Source organism: Myripristis murdjan, chromosome 23, assembly GCF_902150065.1.
Source record: "Myripristis murdjan chromosome 23, fMyrMur1.1, whole genome shotgun sequence".
NCBI classification, from domain to species: domain Eukaryota; kingdom Metazoa; phylum Chordata; class Actinopteri; order Holocentriformes; family Holocentridae; genus Myripristis; species Myripristis murdjan.
In genome coordinates, this window is record NC_044002.1 from 11559365 (window position 1) to 11584224 (window position 24860).

At 42.2% G+C, this 24860-nt stretch overlaps 1 protein-coding gene across 1 annotated transcript in view; it reads left to right on the forward strand.

Moving 5' to 3' along the window:
• plxna4 (plexin A4) overlaps positions 1–24860 on the forward strand; it is a 277609-nt gene that overhangs the window by 230798 nt on the left and 21951 nt on the right. Inside the window, exons 21-27 of the mRNA XM_030045687.1 lie at positions 979–1121; positions 4403–4671; positions 11145–11211; positions 12206–12352; positions 13776–13935; positions 19299–19402; positions 24348–24447. Coding sequence (XP_029901547.1) covers positions 979–1121; positions 4403–4671; positions 11145–11211; positions 12206–12352; positions 13776–13935; positions 19299–19402; positions 24348–24447 — 990 coding nt within the window. The remainder of the gene's footprint in view (positions 1–978; positions 1122–4402; positions 4672–11144; positions 11212–12205; positions 12353–13775; positions 13936–19298; positions 19403–24347; positions 24448–24860) is intronic.

The window sequence follows — 24860 nt, forward strand, 5'->3', positions numbered from 1 at the left end:
AAGGAGGTAAAACCTCCAGCAGGGGGGTTATGTGATCACCTGTGTCCATCCATTTGTCCTTTTGTCAGCAGGGTAACTCAAAAAATACAGGATGGATTTGCATGAAGCATGGTAGGAAGATTGGTTGTGAGCCAGCCATTTTTGAGCTTTCGGGCTGAAGGGGTCATTGCAATGGGTGGGACTTAGCAGTAACTTCGCAATAATTTCCAAACCTGATGGGGGCATTGGTCATAGTCCAGGTGGCACTGACCGACTGAAATGAAGAAGGTGGGAACTTTGCGGTGCTGGAGAACAAAAAAAGTTTTATTTGTTTATCTTATTACTCCAAACTAAGAGGCACTTCAAAGCAAACACAATAAACTGTCTTGGTGATGCAGCTACTAGATTATTAAGCAACACATTTCAAATTTGGCGCTCTTCCACAGACAACATCAAGAGTGTAGTGCTGACATGTCACTGGAAACAGAGAAAAGACGAGTTATTACATCATATGTAATAAAAACCAGGAGGAGACCTGTGAGGGTCAAATTAATGGTGGCATGCCAACAGTAAATCACATCAAGCAAACTGAACATATACAAATTCACAGGAATATATTGCTAAAGTCCAGTTCCTCATTGAGATCGCCAGGGCAAAGAATGCCCAGGTTGAAGATTCATCTAGCCTTTGTCTGTAGGAGGTGGTGATCAAAGTCACCATCTCTTCTATGACCGAATGTCCATGCTGATGAACTGAAAGGGACGTGTCCTATGCCAGCAGCTTTGCAAAAAAGGAGGGTGGCTTAGCACTGACAGGGCTGTAACTTCCACCTGTGACCTTGGCGGAGGTCTGCCTTCTTCTGTGTACCTATTTGGTATTGTGTGCTATCAATAAGCAGAAGTTCCACAGCCACAAAAATATATTTTTTAAAAAAGTTGTTATAAGGTAGTGATGTTGCCATAAAAACAAACTGGTTTGTGCATCTGGCTTGTTCCTCAGCCTTTGCGGAGCTCCAGACAGACATCCATGAGCTGACCAGTGACCTCGATGGAGCAGGAATCCCCTTCCTGGACTACAGGACGTACACCATGAGGGTCCTCTTCCCTGGCATCGAGGAACATCCTGTGCTCAGAGATCTAGAGGTAAAGCAAAACCCAAGAGTAGTGTGGAACTTCTTCATTCTGTGAGGACTACCTCAAGAGGTCGAGTTGCCTTTTCACAACACCTTGTACCTTGAGGAACAGCTTGTACTTAAGGACAAGGTCTGCAAAAATGCCTGAGGGGAGTTTACAGGGTTTGGATTCTGCAGGCATCATGTTGCAGAGATTCTTATTCATGGCATAGTGGAAGACCTCGCATGAAGGGAATGAAAAATAAGCTGTCCACTATCAATGCCTGAGGGGAAATATGCACAGTGTTATAAGTTCATCGACTCATTTGTGTTTAGGTGTTCTTGATTGTGTGTGACATTCTCTCTTTGATAAGTTGATCAGCAAGTGAGGAAAATGTCTGCACACATTCCTTCACAAGTAGTTGTTAACTTCCTTGGAGTAAGCTTTCATGTAGACAGCTATAGTTATGAAGCTGTTACCAATAACCCAGTCAATTTAATGGCCTATTACCAGTTGTCTGATTCAAAGCAATCAAAATCACAAATGTGTGTACCTGATTTTCTTTGTCTATCAAATACAATCGCAATGCAATTAGCCTCATTTGAAAGCAGAGCAAAATGAGCAAGCAAATTAACAATGTGGTGGGTCACAGCAGGTGAAATTGACGCCAATGTTGTTTGTGTTGCTGTCTGGTAAACAAAAGCCTTTTGATGGTCGACAAGGCCACTTTTTCAGAAGCAAACAAGGCAGCCCACCAATCATGAGCTCTCTCTCATTAATAACTCTAATGATATGTGACACTGTGCTTTTTTCCCTCTCCACCTCAAAAACAAATTAAAAGTCAATCAGAACCAGAAAAGCAAAGAAGAAAAAAACAGGGTAAAAAAATCAAGTAATTTATCCCTAGTGGTGACATTGATAGACAGCTATAATTGAGCTGGTCGTCTTGTTCCATTAGGAGAATGATGGACCCCCATTTTGCTGCCCTCGGGGTTGGCCACTATATGTCTGATGAGATTTCCCAGTAATAAGCAATATTAATTATGTTTTAATTGGTATAAATGCTGATCTCTATGACAAGTATAATGTGCAATGGGAGCCTAATAAAAGAAGCAGCGAGCTTGTCTTAGGCTGTTGATGGCTGGATAATTGTTATCGATGTGTCAGATTTTGTAAGTGTAAGTTTTTGACTGCTGGCTATAGACAGGTAGAAATAGCAGAGAGGGAGCTGAAAACACTATCCAGGTTCACTGGAACAATGTGAAGTTTGTTCCTTTGTTGCCAATTTTGTAACGCTCAAAATTTTGTAATACTCTGTTAAAGTTAAAACTATGCACGGAAATATATTAATAAAAACAGTCACAGTCTCAAATGTTTCAGCTTAATAGAGACTCCAACTGAATATTTTTTCTCCTTATCTCCTTATAACTATTTAGGTTTATTCTTAGCAGCCACTTCCTCTGTCTTCCATTCCCGTTTTCCCTACTTTTTTCTCTATTCCCATTTTCTCTTTCTTATTCTTTCGTATGATCTTTGTGGTTATATTTCCCTCTGTCCCTCTATTTCAGTACAAATGAAAACACTACAGTTTCAGCTTCAACACACACAGTCATTTTCGTTTTATTGCTGTGCCTGTCAACTCAAAAAAACACGTACATCCCAGGGTGCCCACGGAGAATGTGTGTATAGCTTAAGCCATTGTGCTGTTTCTATACACTGTCTTTTGCTCACTCCATGATCCTAAGATATGTGTTAAAATTTGATTGTGGCATGCTATTGTACTGTACATTTGGTGGGTTTTTAACAAGATAGTACGCCATTCACAGTGGATTGGGGTAGACAGAACATAGACACACATCTACAAGCAACCCACAGCTAATTCTCTCATCGGCATTTGTGTTTTTATGCACACAGGCAGGCGGACATTAACAGGCTTACTCTGGAACACACACCGAGAACACACACACATACGCACACACGTCTTGTCAGGCAGTATGAAATTAGACTAGCAACTTAACAATAGCTCTCAACAGATTACGAGGGGTTCCTCCAGGAAAGGTGAAAAGAGAGAACATATGCTGCTTGACAGCTGCATTTGGTGCAAAGAGATGCTGTCTTTCTGCAAGTGCTCTTGACAGATAAAAAAAAATGCAAAATCTCCATAGGTGCGATTTCTCGAGAAGACGGGGAAAAAAAAAGCATAGAAGAGGGGTATGTACGAGGTACGAGTGACTAGCATAAACGATGCAGGGACAATGTGAGCCCAAGCAGGGGGAATTGACAATGCCGCACTCGCTTTCAACTTGCGTTAGCTTGGAACGCAGCACCGTCAGAGTAATAAACATTCCCTCAATAGGCTTAGTGTTTTCTTCCCTTTATCCTCACCCTTCAGACTGAATGTAACAAAAGCTGGAAGATGTTAAGCTCATCATCTCCCTAGAATCCGTCGCTTCCTCCCTTTCTCTTTTTCTCTGTATCTCTGTCTCCCTTCCTTCCATCCTCATTTGTTAAGGTAATTGGTTCAGATGATAATTTATCTTAGTGGTTGACGGATAGTTCACTGTTTCAGTGTTTTTATTTACCGCTTTATTTTCTCTCACTGTGAAGAGTGTAGGGCTATGCTGCCAATGTGTTCAAGCTTTTGTTGCAATAGACTACACAGTTGGCCTAAAAAAAGAATCCATAAAATCTTTATTGGCTTAAAGTTGGTAGTGTTTTTACTAGTGTCATCATTTTAATGTGATTTTACATTGAGGCCAAGAGCAACTGCTAAACTAGAGTGAAAAGTGTATCATTTTGCCCTAACACTGAAGTACAGTAAACGAATAACTACACACTATATACACTTCATATTTAATCAATTCTATATCGGTAACTCATCTACAAAATGAAGTAAACGATTATAGCAAGATGTAACAACTTTGTGCATGCAAATGATAATTATGACATTATACAACACAAGTCTTGATTGTGATATATGGTAATATGATCGAAAAACATATTTGAACATTTTATAATACATAACATTATTATATAAGCAGTGCTTCTAGGTATGTAACATGTTAATATATTCAGTTGCTAATTTTAACTACCAAGCCAATTATCCTAATGTTACAGTATCCTCAGGAGAAAACACTAAAGCATCTGATCAACTGGGGAGGCAGAGAGCTGAAATCGTATTGAATTAAAACTGCTAATTAATTAGGTCTATATGTCATTGACTCAAATGTGCTGTTAGAGTGTGCACATTTTTTTTCCTTTTTATTTCACTGTGCCTCAGTCAAGCAAAACTTTCTCCTATTCTGCCACAGGTGCCAGGCTACCGGCAGGAGCAGGTGGAGACAGGGCTGAAGCTCTTCGGCCAGCTCATCAACAACAAGGTCTTCCTGCTGTCCTTCATCCGCACACTGGAGGCCCAGCGGGGCTTCTCCATGAGGGACCGCGGCAACGTGGCCTCGCTCATTATGACAGTGCTGCAGAGCAAGTTAGAGTATGCCACTGACGTCCTGAAGCACCTGCTGTCTGATCTCATAGACCGCAACCTGGAGAGCAAGAATCATCCCAAGTTGCTGCTCCGCAGGTGAGGGAGGCATAAAGAAAATATTCACTTCCCTTTTTGTTTAACAAGTATATAAGGTTTGTTTAGTGACCTGTTAGAGAATATCAGTTTTAGGATGTAATTTGGAGCAGCTGGAGATACAAATGCAAGTCTGCAAACTAAAAAGAAAAAAGAATGTTCCAACCTATCCTCTGGCTTTCCTGCTCTCTGAAAGGTCCCTGGCTCTGAGAATTTTAAAACACTGAATGTCTTGCAAAAACAAATAGTAAAAGCCTCGCACCAGCTTTATTCGCAACTAATACTTAAAGCTAAACAACAACTGTTTCTTTATTTTGCTTGTTTGTTTTTCATACCTGTAGGCTCTGCACACTAATGAGTCTATGTTCTTACACTAATCACAGCTTCATCCTTACACATGTAGGCTGTAATAGGTGAAAATGTTCACTAGAGTGTCCCTGTTTGTTTAATGGATTCAATTCTACATGGATCTCCTCTCTCCTTTTGTCTTCCCTCCTCTCTATTTTTTCCTGCTCTATCAAAAGAATACAAACAATAAGATAATTCAAGCAATTGAGCAAAAGTTACATCAGGTACACTGAGCTTGTTTTGAACAAGGATAAGAGTGGTGTTTTGTTATGTTTATGTCAGCCGTTCATTATATAGGCCTGGTAGTGGCACCAAGTGTTCCCTATCTGTGACATGTTTGGATTAACACCCGTGACCTTGGACTGCTGGCTCTGTGTCTGAGACAACAGAGCGCATTGCCACACACATCATTAGCAATATAATTATGATTAATTAGCAGTGAATCCAATTTCAAATAGCTGTAAGAGGAAAAAAAACACTCATTTAGAGAGAAAGAGAGAAAGAGAGAAAATGAGATTGTGAAAAGCTTCCACTCTGGCACAGTCACAATCATCCCCTCGATTTGTAGCCAAAGCCTTAATGACATGCACTTGAACACAACACTGTATATGATTATTCTTTTTGCCAGAGGTGTTTGGGAAATGTGATGTGTGTGGTTACTTCAGTGAAGCAGCTCCCTTGCAGCTATTCTATGTGTAAATGTGTGTGTATGTGTGTAAGCATGTGTGTGCATTCACACACATATGTGCATTTGTATACATGTATGCACACAGTATACCATGTTCTTTTGCTCCGGGTAGACAATTCTGACATCCCCAAATGATTTGACAGGCATGTCGCAAATTAATTTGGTCTTCTCATTTCAATTACAACCTCCTGATACTCCCCCAGGCCAAATACTCATCCCTGCCAATAAAGAAACACACACACACACACTCACACAGAGATACACACACAATCACACACAGAGAGACTTGAAATGCACACCAGTTCATTGGAGGTGAACGTGATCGTGGTAGCGTCCAGGTGACAGTGGGCATATTCACCTCATGAAAACGCATTTAGTGTCCGCTTGGCGATGCAGCGAGTGATTAATGCTGTCTGGGGAGGAGGCATGATTAATTGCAGTCAGAGCTCACTGAGCGTGGTACAGCCGGTAAACAACGGAGCTACCACTGATCCTGGCAGTAGATACAACGTAAGAGACGGAGTGTACAGGAGAGAGGGGGAGAGGTAGTCAAGGACAATGGAGACACTTAAAGCTGCCTCACCATGTGAGGAAAGCTGGCTGCTGGGCCATAGCCATAGATAGTGAGATCGGCTCTTTGATCACTTAGTTCAGTGGGTCTGTGCTTGTCGCCGGAGCCTATGTGTGTGCTATACGGACATCACTGATAAATCTCAAGTCAGTGGAGTTAAAGATGAAATCCTCAAGGTAATAGCAAAGAGTTTGTTGGCAAAAAAAGTCTCGATTTGTTTTCCCTTCCAAAACACATTCTCTTTGCAAGTGTTAGCAATTTTAAATATCATACTAAGAGGCTAATGCATAGGCAATATTGGCTTTCGTGCCAAAATTTTGGATTGAGGAAGTACGGTATGTATTACATACAACAGTGAGTTAATTTTTTTTTACAGAAATATCATTTCTGTTTTTACAAATGAAGTCTTCCCTGATAAGCAGTGTTTAAAGACCAACAAACAAACTATTCGCAAATTACAGGATGCTCCAACAGTTTTAGATGTAACAGATGTAACACCTTTGTCTTCTGTCACCCTCTGTGCCTCATCACGGATGACATCTAACAGGAAAAACAAAGAGAAGGTCATCACATCACATCTGGTTAGAGCTGGAGGCAGAGCACATGTGCAGAGCAATTTTGTGATATCTTCCTGTGAAAGCACGCACTCAATTTTATTGCACATTTGTCATAAAGACTACTGTGATGGGCTCACATGATATTACTGTCATCTCATTCCTCCCTCCTCCAAGAATGGCTTATATAGCCTCATTAGTCCATCAGCGTCCCAGCATGCATTTCAGGTGTGATGAGGCAGTGTGAGCAAGCTTTGCCATCCCATAGTGTGGGCTGACTGGCGTGTCCCTGGATAGCAGCTGAAAATAGCCCAGATACACAGGTACTAGGCTGTGAAGACGAAGCTTAATCTGGTCTAGGAAAGATAGCACCCCTCCCCTCTCTCTCTTTCTCTTTAATTTGTTCTGTCTCCTCTCTTTCTCCCTCTGTCTCTCCCTTGTGCTCTGTCTCTCTCACCACCTCTTTCACCCCTTTTGCTCATTTTGAGTCTTGTTCTCTCTCTCTGCCTGCTTCTTCCTGCTCGCACTCCATTTCTCTATCCTCTGTGTATTTGTCTTCACTTCTCATTCTTGTGCCGCTTGTGCCACACTGTCACTATCTTTATCTCTCTCTCTCTTCTATCTTACACTCGCTCTCTCAATCTATATTCCTAGCTGTTCCTCCTCTCCTCTTCCCCCACCCCTGTTTTCTTGATTGCTAAATCAATGCTTAAAGTGCGTAAGCAGGGTGTCTCTGGCACAGCATCCGAGCACAGCTACCCACTGCCTCTTCTTCCAAGAAATTGCTCTCTCTCTCTCTCTCTCTCTCACTTGCTCTCTCTCTCGCTCTTTCTACACACACATAGACACACACATCCTTCCATCTGTCCCATCTCAACCTGCACTGAAGCACAACCACCAGGCAAGCTAACTAACGAGAGCCTTCCACAACCATCTGTCGCATTTCTTGCTGCACTCTCCTCCTGTAGCTCCTCTTTTTCCTTCAATTCCTCTCCGTCTCTTGCTTGCCTCCCCCATCCCAGCTCTCACCATGCATACTAAAACAGCCTTTCCATTGCCCAAGATTTTGTTTGGCTTTTCGTCGAAAGCGCAGTTTTGATTTTGGTGTGAGATAAGAGCCCAATATGTCCTTGTGTCGGTCACACCCTCCCATTGGCTGCGGCACACAGACACAAACACACAATCATCACACTGAGCTAAAGGCCCCCATTATTAAACTGTGAGGATTATCACCGTAGTAGAGCAAGGTGTGCTCGTGTGTGAGTGTGCACACGTGTGAGAGCGTGTGCACGCTCATGTCAGTGTCAGCAGCCAGTCATCACTGTGAGACATGTACGATGACCAGTTTCCCTCCCTGGAAGCCAGGATGGGAAATTGAAATGATTTCAACTTCAAGCTGTGTTGTTTTAACATGTGATTGAGGCCAAGAGAGACCCTCAGACGCAGTTGCATGTTGAGGTCACAAAGCTGCCAACCTTATCTCTCGCCTTATATTGCCCCTTCACATGGTTCATACACACACCTTGAGCTAAAGTAGGTTTTGGAGCATTGGGTTGGAGGGGAGTTTAGGTCTATTTCCCTACTACAGATAGAATAATTTATAGCAATACTCACTGCTTTTAACTATGCTCATACCACTATTGGGTTGAAAAATTGCCGTATTCAGTCTCGGCTTATAAACTTCAGCTAGCTGAGGATTTCTTAGAACAATTAGTTAAATATTGTATTAAGAGAGCTGACCCACAGTTCCCTCCTCTTATTTTCATGTTGAAGTCGTCGCCTCGGGCAGTTCAAGCAGTGTCAGGATATTGGTTCACAGTGCATGCACAGCGTCTCAAAGTCAGTGGCGACAGGAATAGATGATCTGGACGGTCACTTGGGGTGTTGTTAGGCACTGCAGAATCTGAATATTCAGTGAGGTGTTTGCACAAAAAAAGAGGACTAGAGAGCAATTTTTTTGGTATTACAGCTGACATAGCTACCTATTGCCGACCACTCTGTGACTGCTAATTTTGGACTGTACCATGCATACATGGCATATGACATCAAATGCAACAGCATCCACCTCTTAGTTTTCCTTTAGTCTGTTTGCATACTTCTAGTTTAAATGTGAGACTGATGTGTAATCTCACTGCAGACACTGATTCACCAATACATGTTGTTGATGGCTCTGGGGAACCAATTTGTTAAATATGGGAAGAAACTATATATGTGAATGGTACAACATCCAAAAATGTCCACCACCACTTACCACCCTACATCTGCAATCCAGAACTCCTGTGATTCCTGTCCACAAGACCTCACTAATCAGGGTGAGCCAAGCACTGCCAGGTCCCCCCCGTTCTAGATAATTCTCTATGCTCGCTGCCACTCTGACTGGGTGCCAAGTAGGCACGGCAGACCATGCCAACATGCCACGGTGCATTTCATTGCATTAACCCAGACATAGATTGTGTTTTGTTTTTGAATAGTGGCTGAGGTGAAGTTGGGAGAAGGTTGTTGGTAAGTTGTACAACCAGATGCTAAGGTTAGATCTTAAAGCGGCCCCGTTGGAGTGCCATTTTTTTTTTTTTTTTGTATCCTTGTTCCCCATAGACGGGGCTGTGATTGAGGATGAGCATGAGCAAACTGGTGGGGCTGTGCCAAGACTTCTTATTACTGCAGGGCTGGCACTAACTGCCAGAGAAACATGTAAACACACACACACAAACACACACACACAGACACACACACAGGGCACTAGTCAGCACACATGGTAATTTCTGAATACATACACACTGGGATTAATTTGTGCTTTTTTGCACGCTGGCCTTAAAACAGACACACATTCGTCCACATGCAGACATGCACACACAACAACAAAAAAAAAAAAACAATATCAACTACAGTGATTAAGGAAAAGGAAGTTGAGGACAGAGAAAAAAGAGGAATGCCAGACTCGGCCAAATCACTTCTTTTGTTCATTCTCCTTTTTTTTTAAACTTCTCCCTCACTCATTCCTTCCCTTTGCACCTCCTCCTTTCTTCATGCTCCTTTTATCCCTTTGATAGATGGGCTACATTTGTGGAAATGGAGAGGATTTGGAAGTGTGTATGATTACAGGATCCAGAGCAAGGCAGACAGAGGGAGGGGGGGGAGGGAGGGAGGGAGGAAGAGAGCAAGGGACACATGAAAGAAAAGATGAAAAGTGACCCGGTTGACCCTTGGATCTGTGGACGGAGGAAGGGCGGAAGGGGCGGCAGAATAAAAGTGCGGGCACAGTCAGAGGCAGGAAGTTAATCCCCTCCAGGTGTTGTGCCAATGTTGGTGGGGGGTGCCAGGCCAGCCCACTGGCACAGCGAGGATCATGCCCCCCCTCCTCATGCCTCAGCATGGAGCCCCTTAAAGAGCCCCTCTGAATGAGGAGGACTGCAGGTGGCAGCCGAAGCACAGGGGCAAATGACACACACACACACACACACACACACACACACACACACACACACAATCAGACACAATAGTCCCTAATCCTGAAATATTGATGCCTATGGCATTGGCTCATTGAAGGCAAAGGGATGGGTGTGTGTGTCTGTCTCTGTGTTGGAGGTGTTCTTGGCAGATTACCCACACACCCCTGCTGCTGGCCAAGGGGGCTGGTGTTAAAGGATATCCGATCCTTGCCTCTCTTCTTTCTCCTGTCGCCACCACCACTGTTGTTATTATGTATGCATATTAGCCATTCACACAGGATCACTCGCACTGTTGGCCCAGGTCAACACACACACACATACACACACACACACACACACACACACACACACACACACACACACACACACACACACCGTTTTGCCACACCAGTGGAGCGTGGATGCCAGGCAGAGAAAGAGAGGGAGATGTATTCATTCACTTTCTATTGTGAGTGGATCGAGTGTTAGTCCAGTGAATAGGCAAGGGAGCACTTGATAATGAGGCCAGTGTTATTACTGAGCGCTCCAGCCCCTAACGACATCAATCCACTGGGATCAAATAAAGGCTTTTAATTGCTTTGCCTCATATTAAAATCCCCGCTGCCGTACACGAGTTGCCCTTGGTGTGCCTGAGCATAAAAGCCAGGCAGAAGATTGGCTGAAAGGCCATCATATGTGCAAAGGCTCTCCCTCAATTCATGTCTTTGGAATTATGTTTGTGTAACGAAAGCCTATTCATTAGCAACGGTCATCATTTTTACCAGAATATTTCATGATGGTGTTGAATATTTATGATGGTAATAAAAGCATAGGGTATCACATGTTCATTATGTGCTTTGTGTGTCTGTCTGTGTGTCTGCTTACAGGACTGAGTCGGTTGCAGAGAAAATGCTGACCAACTGGTTTACCTTTCTCCTCTACAAGTTCCTAAAGGTAAACCTTTCGAGTTTGAGCCCCAATCTACAATTACTGTATGCCTCCCCCTGTTGAGTCACTGTTCAGTCACTTCTAGCTTTATTTATGTCCTCATGAGTTAAATCAATTGTAATTTTTCACTCTCATTTGGTGAACTTAATTGATACAAAGACTGACAGTGTATGACTATGAGTTTCACTAGTATTTTGAGGCTATTTGAGGCTGGTGAAATTTGTAGATCAGCAGAGGCCTGTATTTTAGGTATGATGGTTTTGAAATGAAGTAGAAATTGTGTTTTTTTAATTGCCAGAATTGTGTTTTTTCTTCTTCAATATATATAAAAACTTTTGTAATAATAGATTCATAACTTCATAACTGTCTAGGTTTTTCAAAATTACTTTTCTATACACTATATGCTATATGCTGACATATAAATGTCCCATTGAGGATGAGTATATTCTCTGCCATAGGACACTTCCTCTGAAAGCAAAACTCACTTACTGCTTCCCTGCCAAAGTGAAAAGTGTTACCATCATCCTATTTTTTTACTCCACATCTCCGCTCATCCCTTTCTAGCAGCTGGGAGGAGAATGAAGACAGTGATAAATGTTTAGTCTCCCTTGTTTGATAAACAGCAGTGTTTTTGGGAGGGAAGAGGGGGTTGGCTCCAAGAGTCTATCTTTATGCCATTTCTCACTGTTTATCCATCAAACCTTTTTTCCCAAACTCCAGCATCATTTCCGTAGAGTTTATTTATGGATGTAGGTGATACAATTTTCTTTAATTTAGAGCGAAGATGGGGTTTAGGATATGATGTTCATAAGTCTTGCTCAGCAACTTTGGAGGCAAGGCACTTTGGAAAAACATTACAAAAAGCAACTGCAACATATTAGGCCAAACTTTTCTCTCATCCATTATTTAACTTTGCTGTCATTGAGTCGCCTGCAGAGATGTGTTGACAGTTTTCTCCCTCCAAACTTTTCCCTGTCGCTGTCTTCTTCCCTCTGTGCAGGAGTGTGCAGGCGAGCCTCTCTTCTCCCTCTTCTGTGCTATCAAGCAGCAGATGGAGAAAGGCCCCATTGACTCCATCACGGGAGAGGCACGCTACTCGCTCAGCGAGGACAAGCTCATCCGCCAGCAGATTGACTACAAGACGCTGGTAAGGGGGTTCACCAGCCCAGGAGTCCGAGGGCTAAGGGGGACTGCTTGAATATGCTTGCAAAGACCAGAGAGAGAAAGAGGGTGGTTATGGGTTGTTGGTTGCAAGATGAGCAACGGGACGTAAAGATGTCGCTTTCACGCATGACATGAGGGGGGCACAGGAGCGGCGACCTCACTTCCTGTTGTGACCAGAGCTGTCAAGGAAGAGAGCAGTGCTGAGGGACGAGGAGGACAGAAGTGTGTGTGTGTGTGTGTGTGTGTGTGTGTGTGTGCGCAGTCTAAATATGCATGCACAGGCAGTGAGACAATGAAACTCTCCCCTTGTGGAACCTCTTCTTAACTCTCAGACAGAATCTGTCTGTTGTTTTCTCCTCCTCTCCTCTCCATTATGACCTGTTTGTTTCAGCCAGGGAAAGCCAGACTGTTAAGTCTCTTTTCAGTAAGTAAGTCAGAGGCTAAATACTAGAATAAATATTATAAAGACTATGTAGTAACAAAAATAATTTGCTAACCAAATAAATACATTTGGGTTTACATATTTATCTCCACTGTCAAATGATGTTAATTTTTGATGCCAACAAGCATAACAAGAGATTGGCAGCATCATGCGTGTCCTACGTATCTACTGCTGGGAGCAAATATCTAACACTTAGCACTTTGCTCTCATGGCTAAGATTCATAATGTGGTTGTCTTATGTAACAATTTTGGGGTTATAAACCCAAAGACATAAATAGGTAAAACATCTCTACAGAGTGTATTTGTTCTTTTGGATAAAACGAGGGCTCTCAGACTCTGTAATTACTGCCCGTCTGGGAAGGACTTAAATGATCACGATGACGACGCCAACGATCATAATCCACCAGTACAAAATGACTCTGATAATAATAATTAGCTAGTTAGATGCTCATCAACTGCAGGTAGCACGCGGCTGTCTCTCCTCAGGCCCCAAGGGAAGGCCAGTTTCCCTTTGTGAATGGTCTTTTCTATTGCCACCGCACTCAGATAGACTTGACAGGCACAAAATGATTGTTGTTCAAGTCTGATCGCTGAGTACCAATCCACAGTGCAATCAACATTATTGCTTATTATTACACAGAAATCAATTCCCTGCCAAGCTGAAACATAATTTTAGATAAAGCATACATGGCTTATCAACCATTAAACTACATCAGCAGTGAAAGACTTGTATCAAATGTTGCTACTTATTTGAAAGTATCTGAGTTTGAAATTTGCTACAATGGCTGCATTTATCTGTAGGTGTCCATAAAGCATTGCCTGCATGTGAAAGATATGTAAACTGTCTTTTACAAAGAAAAGGGTCAACATTTGGGAGTTTCCCCAGGGCCAGGAGCTTGCAGCAAGCACCTCACTCTTGTAGCATCAGTGCAGTGATACCCTAAACCCTGTGTGTCTCCTATAGGTAGTGAACTGCATCCACCCAGAGAATGAGAAGAGCCCAGAGATCCAGGTCAAGGTGCTGAACTGCGACACCATCAGCCAAGTGAAGGAGAAGATCCTGGACGCCATCTACAAAAATGTCCCCCACTCTCACCGCCAGAAAGCCTCTGACATGGACCTGGGTGAGTCTCTGTCTTGTTTTCAGCTGGATGGCATTTCTCAGGGACATTATTCTCAGGGAAATAAGCAGGCAGTCATCTCCTGTTCATTGGATTTTATAGCACATTTTGAGTTGTTTTGTCCAAAACCTCTCAAACTGAAGAAAAACGTCTGATAACGTGACAGTCTTTTCATGTGCACTGTGATTGGTTGTTTGTGTGAGAGTTTTTGTCACTCTCAATGTCTTTGCTTATTGATGATGGGATATTCATAATTACACACTTCAGGGTTATAATTTATGAGAAAGCTTGAGCTGATGTCCTTTTCCTCACATTCAGTGTTTACCATCTATTTTCCTGGACAAAGACAGGCTGATCTTCCACACCCATTGATTTTTACAAAGCCTCACCCCACCCAAGTCCCTTGGAAACAGTACAAGTGCTCTTAGATATAGAGAAGTAGCTTTCTCTCCTACCTCAGGAGAGTTGGCTTCCTGAGTTTGTTGGCTCAGATGTCTGAGATTGGTCTCTTTCCTCCCCAAACTTCCCATCGATCGAGTCTCTTGTCGACCAGTGTCTGAGTCAGATGATTGATCAGCTAATCAATCAAGACGCTCAGTGATCCCCTCCATACAAACACTATCATTTTGTGTTATTTCTTTTTCTTTCTTTCTTTCTTTCTTTCTTTCTTTCTTTCTTTCTTTCTTTCATCCTTTCTTTCTGCCTTTCTTTCTTGCTTGCTTGCTTACTTGCTTTTTTTTCTTCATAAGGACTTGTGCGCAGTATTTACAGAGGTATTACCAGGTTTTTGATGCAGCAATTCTGCATCAATTCCTCTGTTATTTTTTGACTACAGGCCCCTGTCGCCAGCTAAGTCTCTGTGGGCTACTATTTTTTGCCTTTTTCCTGATATAATGATTTGCAACTAGTCTTAGATCAAAAATATTTGCAAATTGTTTACTGTGCTTGTTTTAAACTTCTTGGAGAGGCAGATGGATGTACCTTAAACCTTAAACATCACCAGGGAAAATACTGTTTTGCTTTGGTCTTTCAGGAAATATAGCAGGATGTTTCTTCTTTTTTATTGACAGGGAGGGACTGCTGGATGCATAAAGCACTCTGATCTTTTTCCTACTGGTCGTGCAGTTCCCACTCTGTTTGAAGAAATGCTACAATACATGTTGTGATTAGGGAGCTTGGTACAACTACGTGTAGTTGTGTGTGTGTGTGTGTGTGTGTGTGTGTTTGTTACATGCATGTAAGCACAATAGCTTTATCCATGATTGTTTATCTGCCAGTACCTAGGGGGTGTCTTAGCACTGCACACCATAATTTTTATGGTTTAATATTGCCAGATGGATTTTCTGAGCTCCTGTTGTGTGTTAGTAATAGCATATTTATAACTAACCCTGGATCTAAGATGGGCTGAGTGCATACCGTAGGGAATCTGCCTGCGTAATAGTTTAGCGAAGAGATTGGTTTAGCCTTTTCACGACACTCCTGGATGAAAATTGTTTTATGGCCCCCGCTGGGCAGTGTGTGTTGTCCTATTATTGTTTTATTATGAAAGGGAATTGGAAATTGCCTTTGTTAGCTGGCCGATTGCTGTGTGTGTGTGTGTGTGTGTGTGTGTGTGTGTGTGTGTGTGTATGAATAGAAGCTCACAAGCTGATGTGTGGACAAGTGTGCACAGATGTGGATATGTGAGTTAATGTTTTTATGTATTTATTGGTCAGAAAAAAGGTCTCTCTTGACATGAATCATTAAATAGGAATCCATAAACAGACTGAGAGCACCAGGAATTGTTTGACATTCCCTTTCAAGTCCGTGGGGTTATTATTTCTTAGCAAATTTGTTCTGGTATAATATTAGTCCTTCTCTATGTTGTGCTATTTATCTGTTGTTTGTGGAAGTGGACATTCACTAATGTTTTCTTATTTGGGGTTTGTTCTTAGGTAAAATAGCCGCTGACATATTTGTGCCAAATAATAGATTTTTCTGTTTTAAATTACAATACTATTTGTATGCTTTATAATATTTTCTATAATTATTTTCATTATTTTACAGAGAATTATGGTCTTTCAAAATAAACATTACATTAATACTTCAATTCACATTTTATACATCTTGAGCCCGGTGCTCCATCCTCCACCCAGACTTTTGTTTGGACATTTCTGACTTCTCTCAGTGTGATCAGTTTCTGCGTATGATATTGTGTGCACACAACCCTGCAGTCTCAAGGCCGTTTATCAGGATTGGCAGGGCATTTATCTATGCTAATTAGGATCAACAGGCATGCGCATTCAATTAACGAGGACAATGGGCTTCATCTTTATAAGAACACAGGTGCGAACAGTTCCACAGTTTAACAACACACCATGAATCTGATGAAGGACCTTTCTCAAGAACAAATTTAAGAAACCTAGGGAGATATTGGTGATTGAGGTCCACTGTCTTCAGTGGTGGCATCATGTCCGTCCTAATGGGCGTTAAAAAAAAAATTTCACCCAATAAAACCTTCACAAATTTTTGAACAACCCCACTCCTGCACCTGTTCCTTCAAATAAACCTGTTGTTTACTCCCTAACTGAGTCCCTGGTTTAAGCTTTTGAATGGCACCTCCCCACACTTTGTCCCAATTACTGACCAAACAAGTTGCAGTTTATAATATTCTTCTAGATCACCACAGCATTAGGTCTGCATGTTAACAGTTGTGAATAAATTGATTAAAGGCATTCCATATTTATTTAGGCCAAAGTCAGAGCCACTCATTCTATTTCTTTCTTTCAGCTGATTGACTCGGCAGAATTTATAATGGATGCATTGATGTCGTTACAGCCCTATTTTGTTTGCATTGTTTTGTACCACTTGATAACTACAGGAGAAGAGCTGTACAAATACAGTTATTATCAATGGCTCTCATGAAGTCTGAAACATGCACACCCTCACACACACACAAACAGTGATTCCCAAGTCTGATAAGGATAATGGGATTGTGGCAGGTCTCTACTGAAACAGATTGGCCGTGAGTGTTGTTGTCCCAGGTATTGTTTTTAATTCCCTTCCACTGCAATACACAGTCCCCACAGGGCATCAGAGAAGATAGGGCCTGAGAACAAAGTAGCTAGGCCCTGTGTGTGTACATGCATGTGTGTGTATGTGTGAGTACTGTGTGTGTGTTTCGCCAATAGCGAATTTGTGTCATGCATCCCTGTGGAGTACAACAGTCACCTTCAGCCTTTCTCTCCGCCAGCAGCTTCCACACACATCCCCAAAGCCCTTATCTCCTTGGCTGTGTGTGACTCCATACTGTGAGTTCACACACATGCACGTGCCTGCGCACACACACACACACACACACACACATGGCCATGCTGCTTTCTTTCTACTGTGTAGAGACCACTGGATTTGGGAATCGGGGCAATCTCAGCTTGCTCTGGTTTCCTCCCAAGTTTATTCTTTTATTTCTTCCTTTCTGCCTTCTTTTTTTTCCCATCATTTCTTCATTTGTTTACAATTCCTCAACTGGAGATGGGTGCTCATTTGCATCTTTATAGGACAATGTACTTTACAGACAAAAACGACAGGAGACTCTTTATTTCCTGCAGATTTTTCCAATGCTAGCACTATTCTGGTCAATCCTCCTAAGACGGGCTTCATCATGCGCCACAGTGATTGCTGCTTTGTTTTGCCGTTTGTGATCAGAATAGGAGATGACAGTGGCCGATACAAGTGGGAACCACAGCAAGGAATACAGACACAATAATATATTCATAAAGCCCACGATGCCTGCAGACAGAATAGAGGAATCATCTGCTTGTTTGTTTTCAAGATGGCTCTCCTTTTTTCAGTTATGATAATGTTGTGAGAGTACCGGGAGACATTTCTATCATATCTTTTGTTTTATTTTATTTTGTTTTGTTTTGTTTTCTGCTGAGGTTGCACAGATGTGGAAATTTCCTCAAAGATGTGGAGAGCTGGATTTTATATGTAGTGTAAATGTAATTTGGTTGTAAGGTCATGGAAATGCCTTCCTGAAATGAAAGACATTGTGATGTGCACTGGAAGCTGCATCTTGAAAAGTATGGAAATAAGCTGATTTGCAAACTGTCCCTTTAAGACTCGCAGCTCTCGAGCTTCTCTGTCTACTTTTGGAGTGGATCTGAGTCTGGCCTGCTTTTACTAAAGCTCCCAGCAATAACAATAAGAGCAGCTTGGCGGGGGGCTTAGAGCAGCCGATGGGGGCGCAGGGGGGAGAGAGCAGGGACCGATAGGGCCATCAGACAGCAGAGCGTGGGGGCCGGTGCCACAGATGAAAAAGGAAGTGCACAGGCCCTGGGCTAGCAGCTGTAATCACGGCCATCGATCGGACCGGCGAAAGAGATGGAAAGGAGCGAGAGAGGGAGAGCTCTGTCTAACAAAGAGTAGAGTGGGTGATTAATTTAACTCGCCTTTTCTCCCTGTCTCTTGCGTGTGCTATTTCTCTTTTTGTTCCTGTATCTCTGCCTTTATTTTCTTCTTTCTTCTTATCCTTGTGTTTTCTGTTTGCTTGATCCTTGTTCTGCTAGTGGTATTAAGAGGTTTGACATAAAAAAGATAACGGAAACTGCCGCTCAGCAGCCTTCATCGCCTCTCGTGGTTCAATTCTTCTCTTCTTGATCTTATAGAATCTTTTTTATGACAGTGTTAAATGGTTTTTTCCCCAAAGAAAGCAACAACAACAAAAAAATCCACCTCAATATCACTTCTCTGTTAAATAAAGATGGAAGTAGTGATAACTTCCTACTTCTTCCTTCTTGTTTGCCTTAAAAGCATTAGAAGGTGTATAGATATTGCTATGTTTACAACCATGTCGCATCAGAGAACGACAAGCCAAGGTAAAGAAAAGAGACTTTGTTTATCCCTGGGGAGGAATTTGATTGACACACAGCTAGTGTCTACAGTGTGTGTGACAAGATAAGACAGAAGGAAGTCCAAGCCATAAAAAGGTTATACTTGACAAAAAATGGCTGGAGTCAAAATCAGAAGGCACTCGGAGAGCTCAACGCTGCCTGGACAATTCTCCAACCTGTTGTTACATTTAAAAACATTCACGTTTCCTGTCACTTAATTTTCAAGTGAAATTGATTTATTATTATTTATTATGACTAAAAACAAAAAAAGGATTATCATCTAATAGTGGAAATCCACAAAAGCAGGATGTATCTGTCCACCAGATTTTATGGAAATCTGACCATAGGTATTGAAACGTCCTGATAATAGAGAGACAAACAAAACTAGAAAAGCTAACTCAACAAACTAACATAGGCAAGAAATAATGAGAATGTCAGTGCTATGTGAATATGATTAGTAATATGCTGATCATCTTTTTTTTCTCTCTTTGGCAGAATGGCGTCAGGGCCGGGGGCAGCGCATGATCCTTCAGGACGAGGACGTCACCACTAAGATCGAAAGTGACTGGAAGAGACTCAACATGCTGGCCCATTATCAGGTACACATATTACTGTAAAGCAGCGATTTTCAATCCTGCCCCTAAGCACCAGAGCACTGCTGGATTTCTGGTCTATCTGGTAGTTAAATACAGTTAACTGTATTCACCTAGCATCCCAGATGTAAAATCATCCCTGATTAGATGGCTAGAATGAAAATCACCTCTGGGTTGAAACTCACTGCTGTATAGATCATACATTCAAATAAAGCTTTTGAAACCTGGGTTCAAGGGCTTTGGAGCTCAGTCAGACTTAAAGTCTCAGGAAGCAAACAAACCTGAATCAATAGCAACACAGCTCCGTTAAGAAGGAGCCATAAAGGCAGAGTCATTACCAGACTTTACCCAAGCTGAGTATCAGGATGCACAAAATGTACAGATCAGCCTGAGCCTCTTTGCAGCAGACCATTGACTGATGTTGAAGGTGAATGACAAGAATTAATAGCTGAAACTTTTGTCATATTCTGCTGACAGTATAGTTAAACTTGATGTTCCTCCATTCTCACGTCCTTCTTATTTGTTTAAATATATAAATATTGTGCAGTACCTATAAATATTACACTATGTAGGAAACAAACTACATGTAGAATTGGATTCCTTCACAAACATGCAGATCTACAAAAGAGTATTACTCACAGCATAGGCTTGTGTTTTTTGTTTGTACTCTTCTTTTCTGTTTTGTCAGTGTTTATTTCTTGCTCTGTATCAACCGACAGCAGCTTTAAATCTACATTATAAATTTGACTTAAACATAAACACTGCCAGTATTTCTGTGCTTGCCTAGGACTCATGATCTTGTCAAAGATTGCAGGAGGCAGATTTGACTTTTGGATTTGTTTATCTGGTTAACAGTTTTTCCCTCCTATCAACCCTACTTCTCTTTCTACTGTCTACACCTGCCACAGTCTTATTTGGTGGAATCACAGAACCTTTATAAACCATTTCTTTCTGGTTAGAAAACTATCGCTGTGGCTCTCTCCAGGGCTGTTCCAACCTCTGTTTGAAACTTTGTGATGGACTGATTACACCTTTCTTTCTGGAGAGACTCACACCTTTCTTTCAGAGGAAAACACTGCTCTGTTTATGCTGTTCCCATGGTAATGGTATACAAACACACTGCTGAAATGAGTCTCCAACACAAACAGAAAATGCTGATATTAAACACAAAGAGGAAAAGTAGCCAACAAATAAATATGTAGCCCACGTTTTGCGTAGGCCATTTCTTTTTCGGTATTTTGGTTATTTTATTTATTCATATCAGTTTCACTTTCAGCCTTCAATATGTAGCAGGGTGTTCAGCAGAGGTCCAAGCCATCATATCTAACTTTTCTTGTGGTTTGTAGGCCTGCATGGATGTAGTATTGAAGGTCTGTATGTGTATAGGTATGTGTGTATGCAACTATAAAATGTAATAAATTATTTAAAGTATTGAAAAATAAATACCTTTCCCTGCTATTTTCACATTAGACACATTGTAGAAGTAAGAAAAAATAAAAAGCAGGCCTACTCACAAATAAAAGTATCAAAATGAATTCCTGTTAAAATTAGATTAGAATTAGAGCGCACACCACTTGTTAAGTCTGAGTCCTGATTGCAGCGTCTTGGGTTTGAATCTGACTTCAGGCCATTTGCTGCATGTCATCCTGTCTCTCCCCTGCATTTTCCTGTCTTCCTCTACTATCACTGTCAAATAAACAAGAAATGTTAAAACAAAAAAAATGTTAAAAATAGAAATGTAAATAAAATACCGCTCACTTCAGTCCTCCTCTGAACAAGACTGGGTCTTTAACCTGAGCATTTATCACTCAGTCTACCAGTGAGAAAAACAAAGTGGTTATTTTGAACAAATACAAATTTATCCTTAACACACCTTTGGTATTTTCCTTTTTCTTTTTCTCCTACATTTGCTTCTCTCTCTCACTGAATGTAAGTGCTTCTTGCTGTACAATCAAAGTGATTGTACAGCAGAGATAAATAAGACACAGAATTGTTCAAGACACTGAGATACAGGAGCCACAACAAACCACAACACTATTAAGTTTGCCAACTGTTTCTCGGTCCACACGGAGCCATTACTGGGTCCAGACATGGACTCAAGTCTGCTAATTGGTGACGCCTGATCTACAGTATATCTTGCTGCCCTCTCAGTTCCTGCTGTCCACCTTTTCATCTCAAGTGCATTTTATTGTCAAATATAACGTATGCCTAATGTGAAGCATGCCTACTTTGAAGCTTTATTTCTTCATTGATGTGCATGTCAACGCCAGGGCACAGACATCCCCATAAGAGCAACCAGTCAGGGTGTGTGATCTCGCACAGCCTTCACACCGAGTTAAGATTCTCCAGCAGGCACTCAACACCTATAGGAGCCATTTTCAAACAAGTAGTGTCAGCTTACATGCAAAGATTCTGCTTTCACTGCACTATAAAACGGGCATGAGGTGCAGACTGATGATGTGCACTGACCCCAGTAGCAGGCTAATGGAGTATTCTGTCACAACGCTTCCTGGCCAGTTAGGGGTGCAGGCCTTTGAGTGACAGCACGCCCCCCTGCCCCCCTTACCAGACATCTGTCAGGTACAGGGGGATGGGGCGGGATCAGGCAGGGTAGTGACCAACAATAGGGTGAGAGTTAGAGGTAATCCCTTATGTGTAGAGAGGGGAGAGACAGCTAGAGATACCATCGGATGTGTCGGTCAAGTGTCTGTGGTCATGCTGAAAAGGATTAGTGTTGGCATGTCTCTCACGTTCTGAGTGGACACACCGATTGTAACAGACAGTGTGTGTATGAAGACACAAATACAGATACACACAGTTAATAATGCAAGGGTAATTCCAGCAGCATAAATGCGAATAGACAGCACGATGTTCAGTCACTCATCAAACATACGCAGAGACACGCACTAGCACTTCTATGCAGAGTGACAGACGGGCAAATGTTGACAGAGCCTGGTTTGGTACCTCCTGATTACTGACTGTCCATCCAGCCAACCAGAATGATAGAGTGGTTTAAATGGGAGACAGGCCTGCTTCGTCATTATGGTGTTAATAATTTGAGCAGCTAAGCCGGCAGCCACTCACTCCTAAGTATGTCTGCTCTTCCTGGAGAGCAGAGGTCTGCGCGGGTACCTAAATTAAATGTCAGCGGCGGAAAGCGTCGACAGGCTTGGAGGACGAGGCGCTGGTGGAATGGATTAGGGGACTGATTTGAATAAGAGATAAGATAATGAGGACAAAAGTCAATTCATTTTTTTTTTCTTCAGGACAAGGAATAAGGGCGCCTTATCCTTCACAGACAAAAATAAACAAATAAATGAATAAAGACAACAGTTCCCTCCCCACATCCCTCACCTCCAACATTTGAATTTTGTCATTTGGATAGGGAAAAGTGAGGGAGGGGGAGACACCACAAACAGATTCAAGTATCTCTCAAGGGGATGTAGTTTGGATAAGTCACATTTCCTTTTTGCTTTCTCCTTCTTCATTGAATTTTCTCTTTATATCTATTTAGTTGCTCCACTAATCAAATCCATTGATGCTTTCCATTGACTGATGTCAACCCTGCCAACCCAGATATGGTATTGGGCCACAGGATGTCCTCTAGATAGTTATTTTCTAAGAAGCTGATATGATGGACCGGACACACTGAATGGAATCAAACTTTCCTCCATCAAAGTAATTCAGTTTGATCAAAACATTCAAGGCTCCGGTCACTCCATAAACCCACTCCAACTCTGCCTTCATTTAGAGACTGCAGTGGGACAGTTTGTGTCATAAACCGAGGGAAAAGTTTGATTTCTTGTTCAGGAAAACATCACAGCAGCAAGCAATATTCTGGCATTTGCCATATCAGATCGTTCCATCCTGTTGTGAGAGATTTCCCTCCTCTTCTTCTTCTCCACCCTCTCTCTTTCATAAAACTCTGCTCTGCTTCCTGCATTTATCTTCTCCTCCCAATGCTATTTCCCCAAATGCCACTCCTCCTTTTCTCATTTCATTATGTCCCATTATACTTTTCCCATTTCATATATATTCAGCATGTAAGATTAGTGATCAGGGAGCACGCTTTAGGGCATAGGGGAGTTTGGGGTCCCCACACAGGAATAACCATAGCCTGCCCTGTAGGTCTCCCCCTTACAATGATATAAACATATTATGCATATAGAGTAGGTTGAATGACTGGATGAAATAATGTTACAATCTAATAAGGCCCAGGCTTACGTACACACATCCACACACACAAACACACACATACATGCACACACAAAGCCCCCGGCTCGTATTCCCTGTCCCATCCACCCACACTATCATAGAGATCACTTCAATTAACCCTGCCTTAGCCTGAGGCGAGGGTAGCCAGATTATGCAGAATAGGTGTAGGTGAACATGCATGTGTGCATGTGTGTGAGTGTGTGTCGGTAGCACGGCTGGGACAGCCTCCATCCCAGTTGTGTTAATTGAATCTTGTTTGGCTGACTGGGGAAGGAGGGGCGCATGTCTGACTCATTCAGGCATTAACACACACTTACTTACACATAGACATGTGCCATGCTGATTTTTCTTTCTCTCTGGCACACACACACACACACACACACACGCTACCCTGGCCCTAGAGGAAAAATATTATTGAATGGAGATTATGGGACAACTCCCATCACAGAGGCATATATGATGCTCTGGCAAACTCTTCCTCCCCCTGTCACTCATCATATGCACGTGTGGGTGGAATAGTGCACATAGGGTAATAAGATATTCTCCCTGTTTGTCCATATAAAACTAGAATAGATGGAGAGAAATATAGGAAATGACATCAGCACAATGATCTATGGCTTTGCAGAGTGGTTTTGTTGTAGTTCTGCACAAAGGGAATACCGGAAAACACTTTAGGCTGTATTGTTTTGGACAGTTATTAACATAATCTGCTGGTGTGTTTGTGTGTATTTTGCAGGTACCTGATAATTCAGTGGTGGCCTTGGTCCCCAAGCAAGTGACCGCCTACAATTCTGTCAATAACTCCACTGTGTCTCGAACGTCTGCCAGTAAATATGGTAAGTCTAAGCTGAACAGACTTTCCGAGTTACTTATACCACACACACGGATAGAAACTAGTTGCATTGTGAAGCACAGTCCAGCAGCAGTGTGCACCTCGATAATCTGCACCCTTGAGCATGAACATCTGCAGAGTAATATGATCTGGATCCTGCAGGATAACAGTGACACAACAACAATTTAAAGTAGCAGAAAAGGAGGATTTCCAAAGGATAACAAGAGACCAAATAGACACTTTTCACTTTGTCTGGCCTCTCGAGACTCGAAAGAGCGTCCTCTCATCCTCCCATGTGCCATCAGTTTGTCCGCCTGTCCGTCTGCTCTGCGTCTCCTTGAACCCGAGAATCCATGAAGTCTGTAGCTGATCAAAGGGCCAGCCTCACTGGCCACAAACACTTCAGACACATCAAAT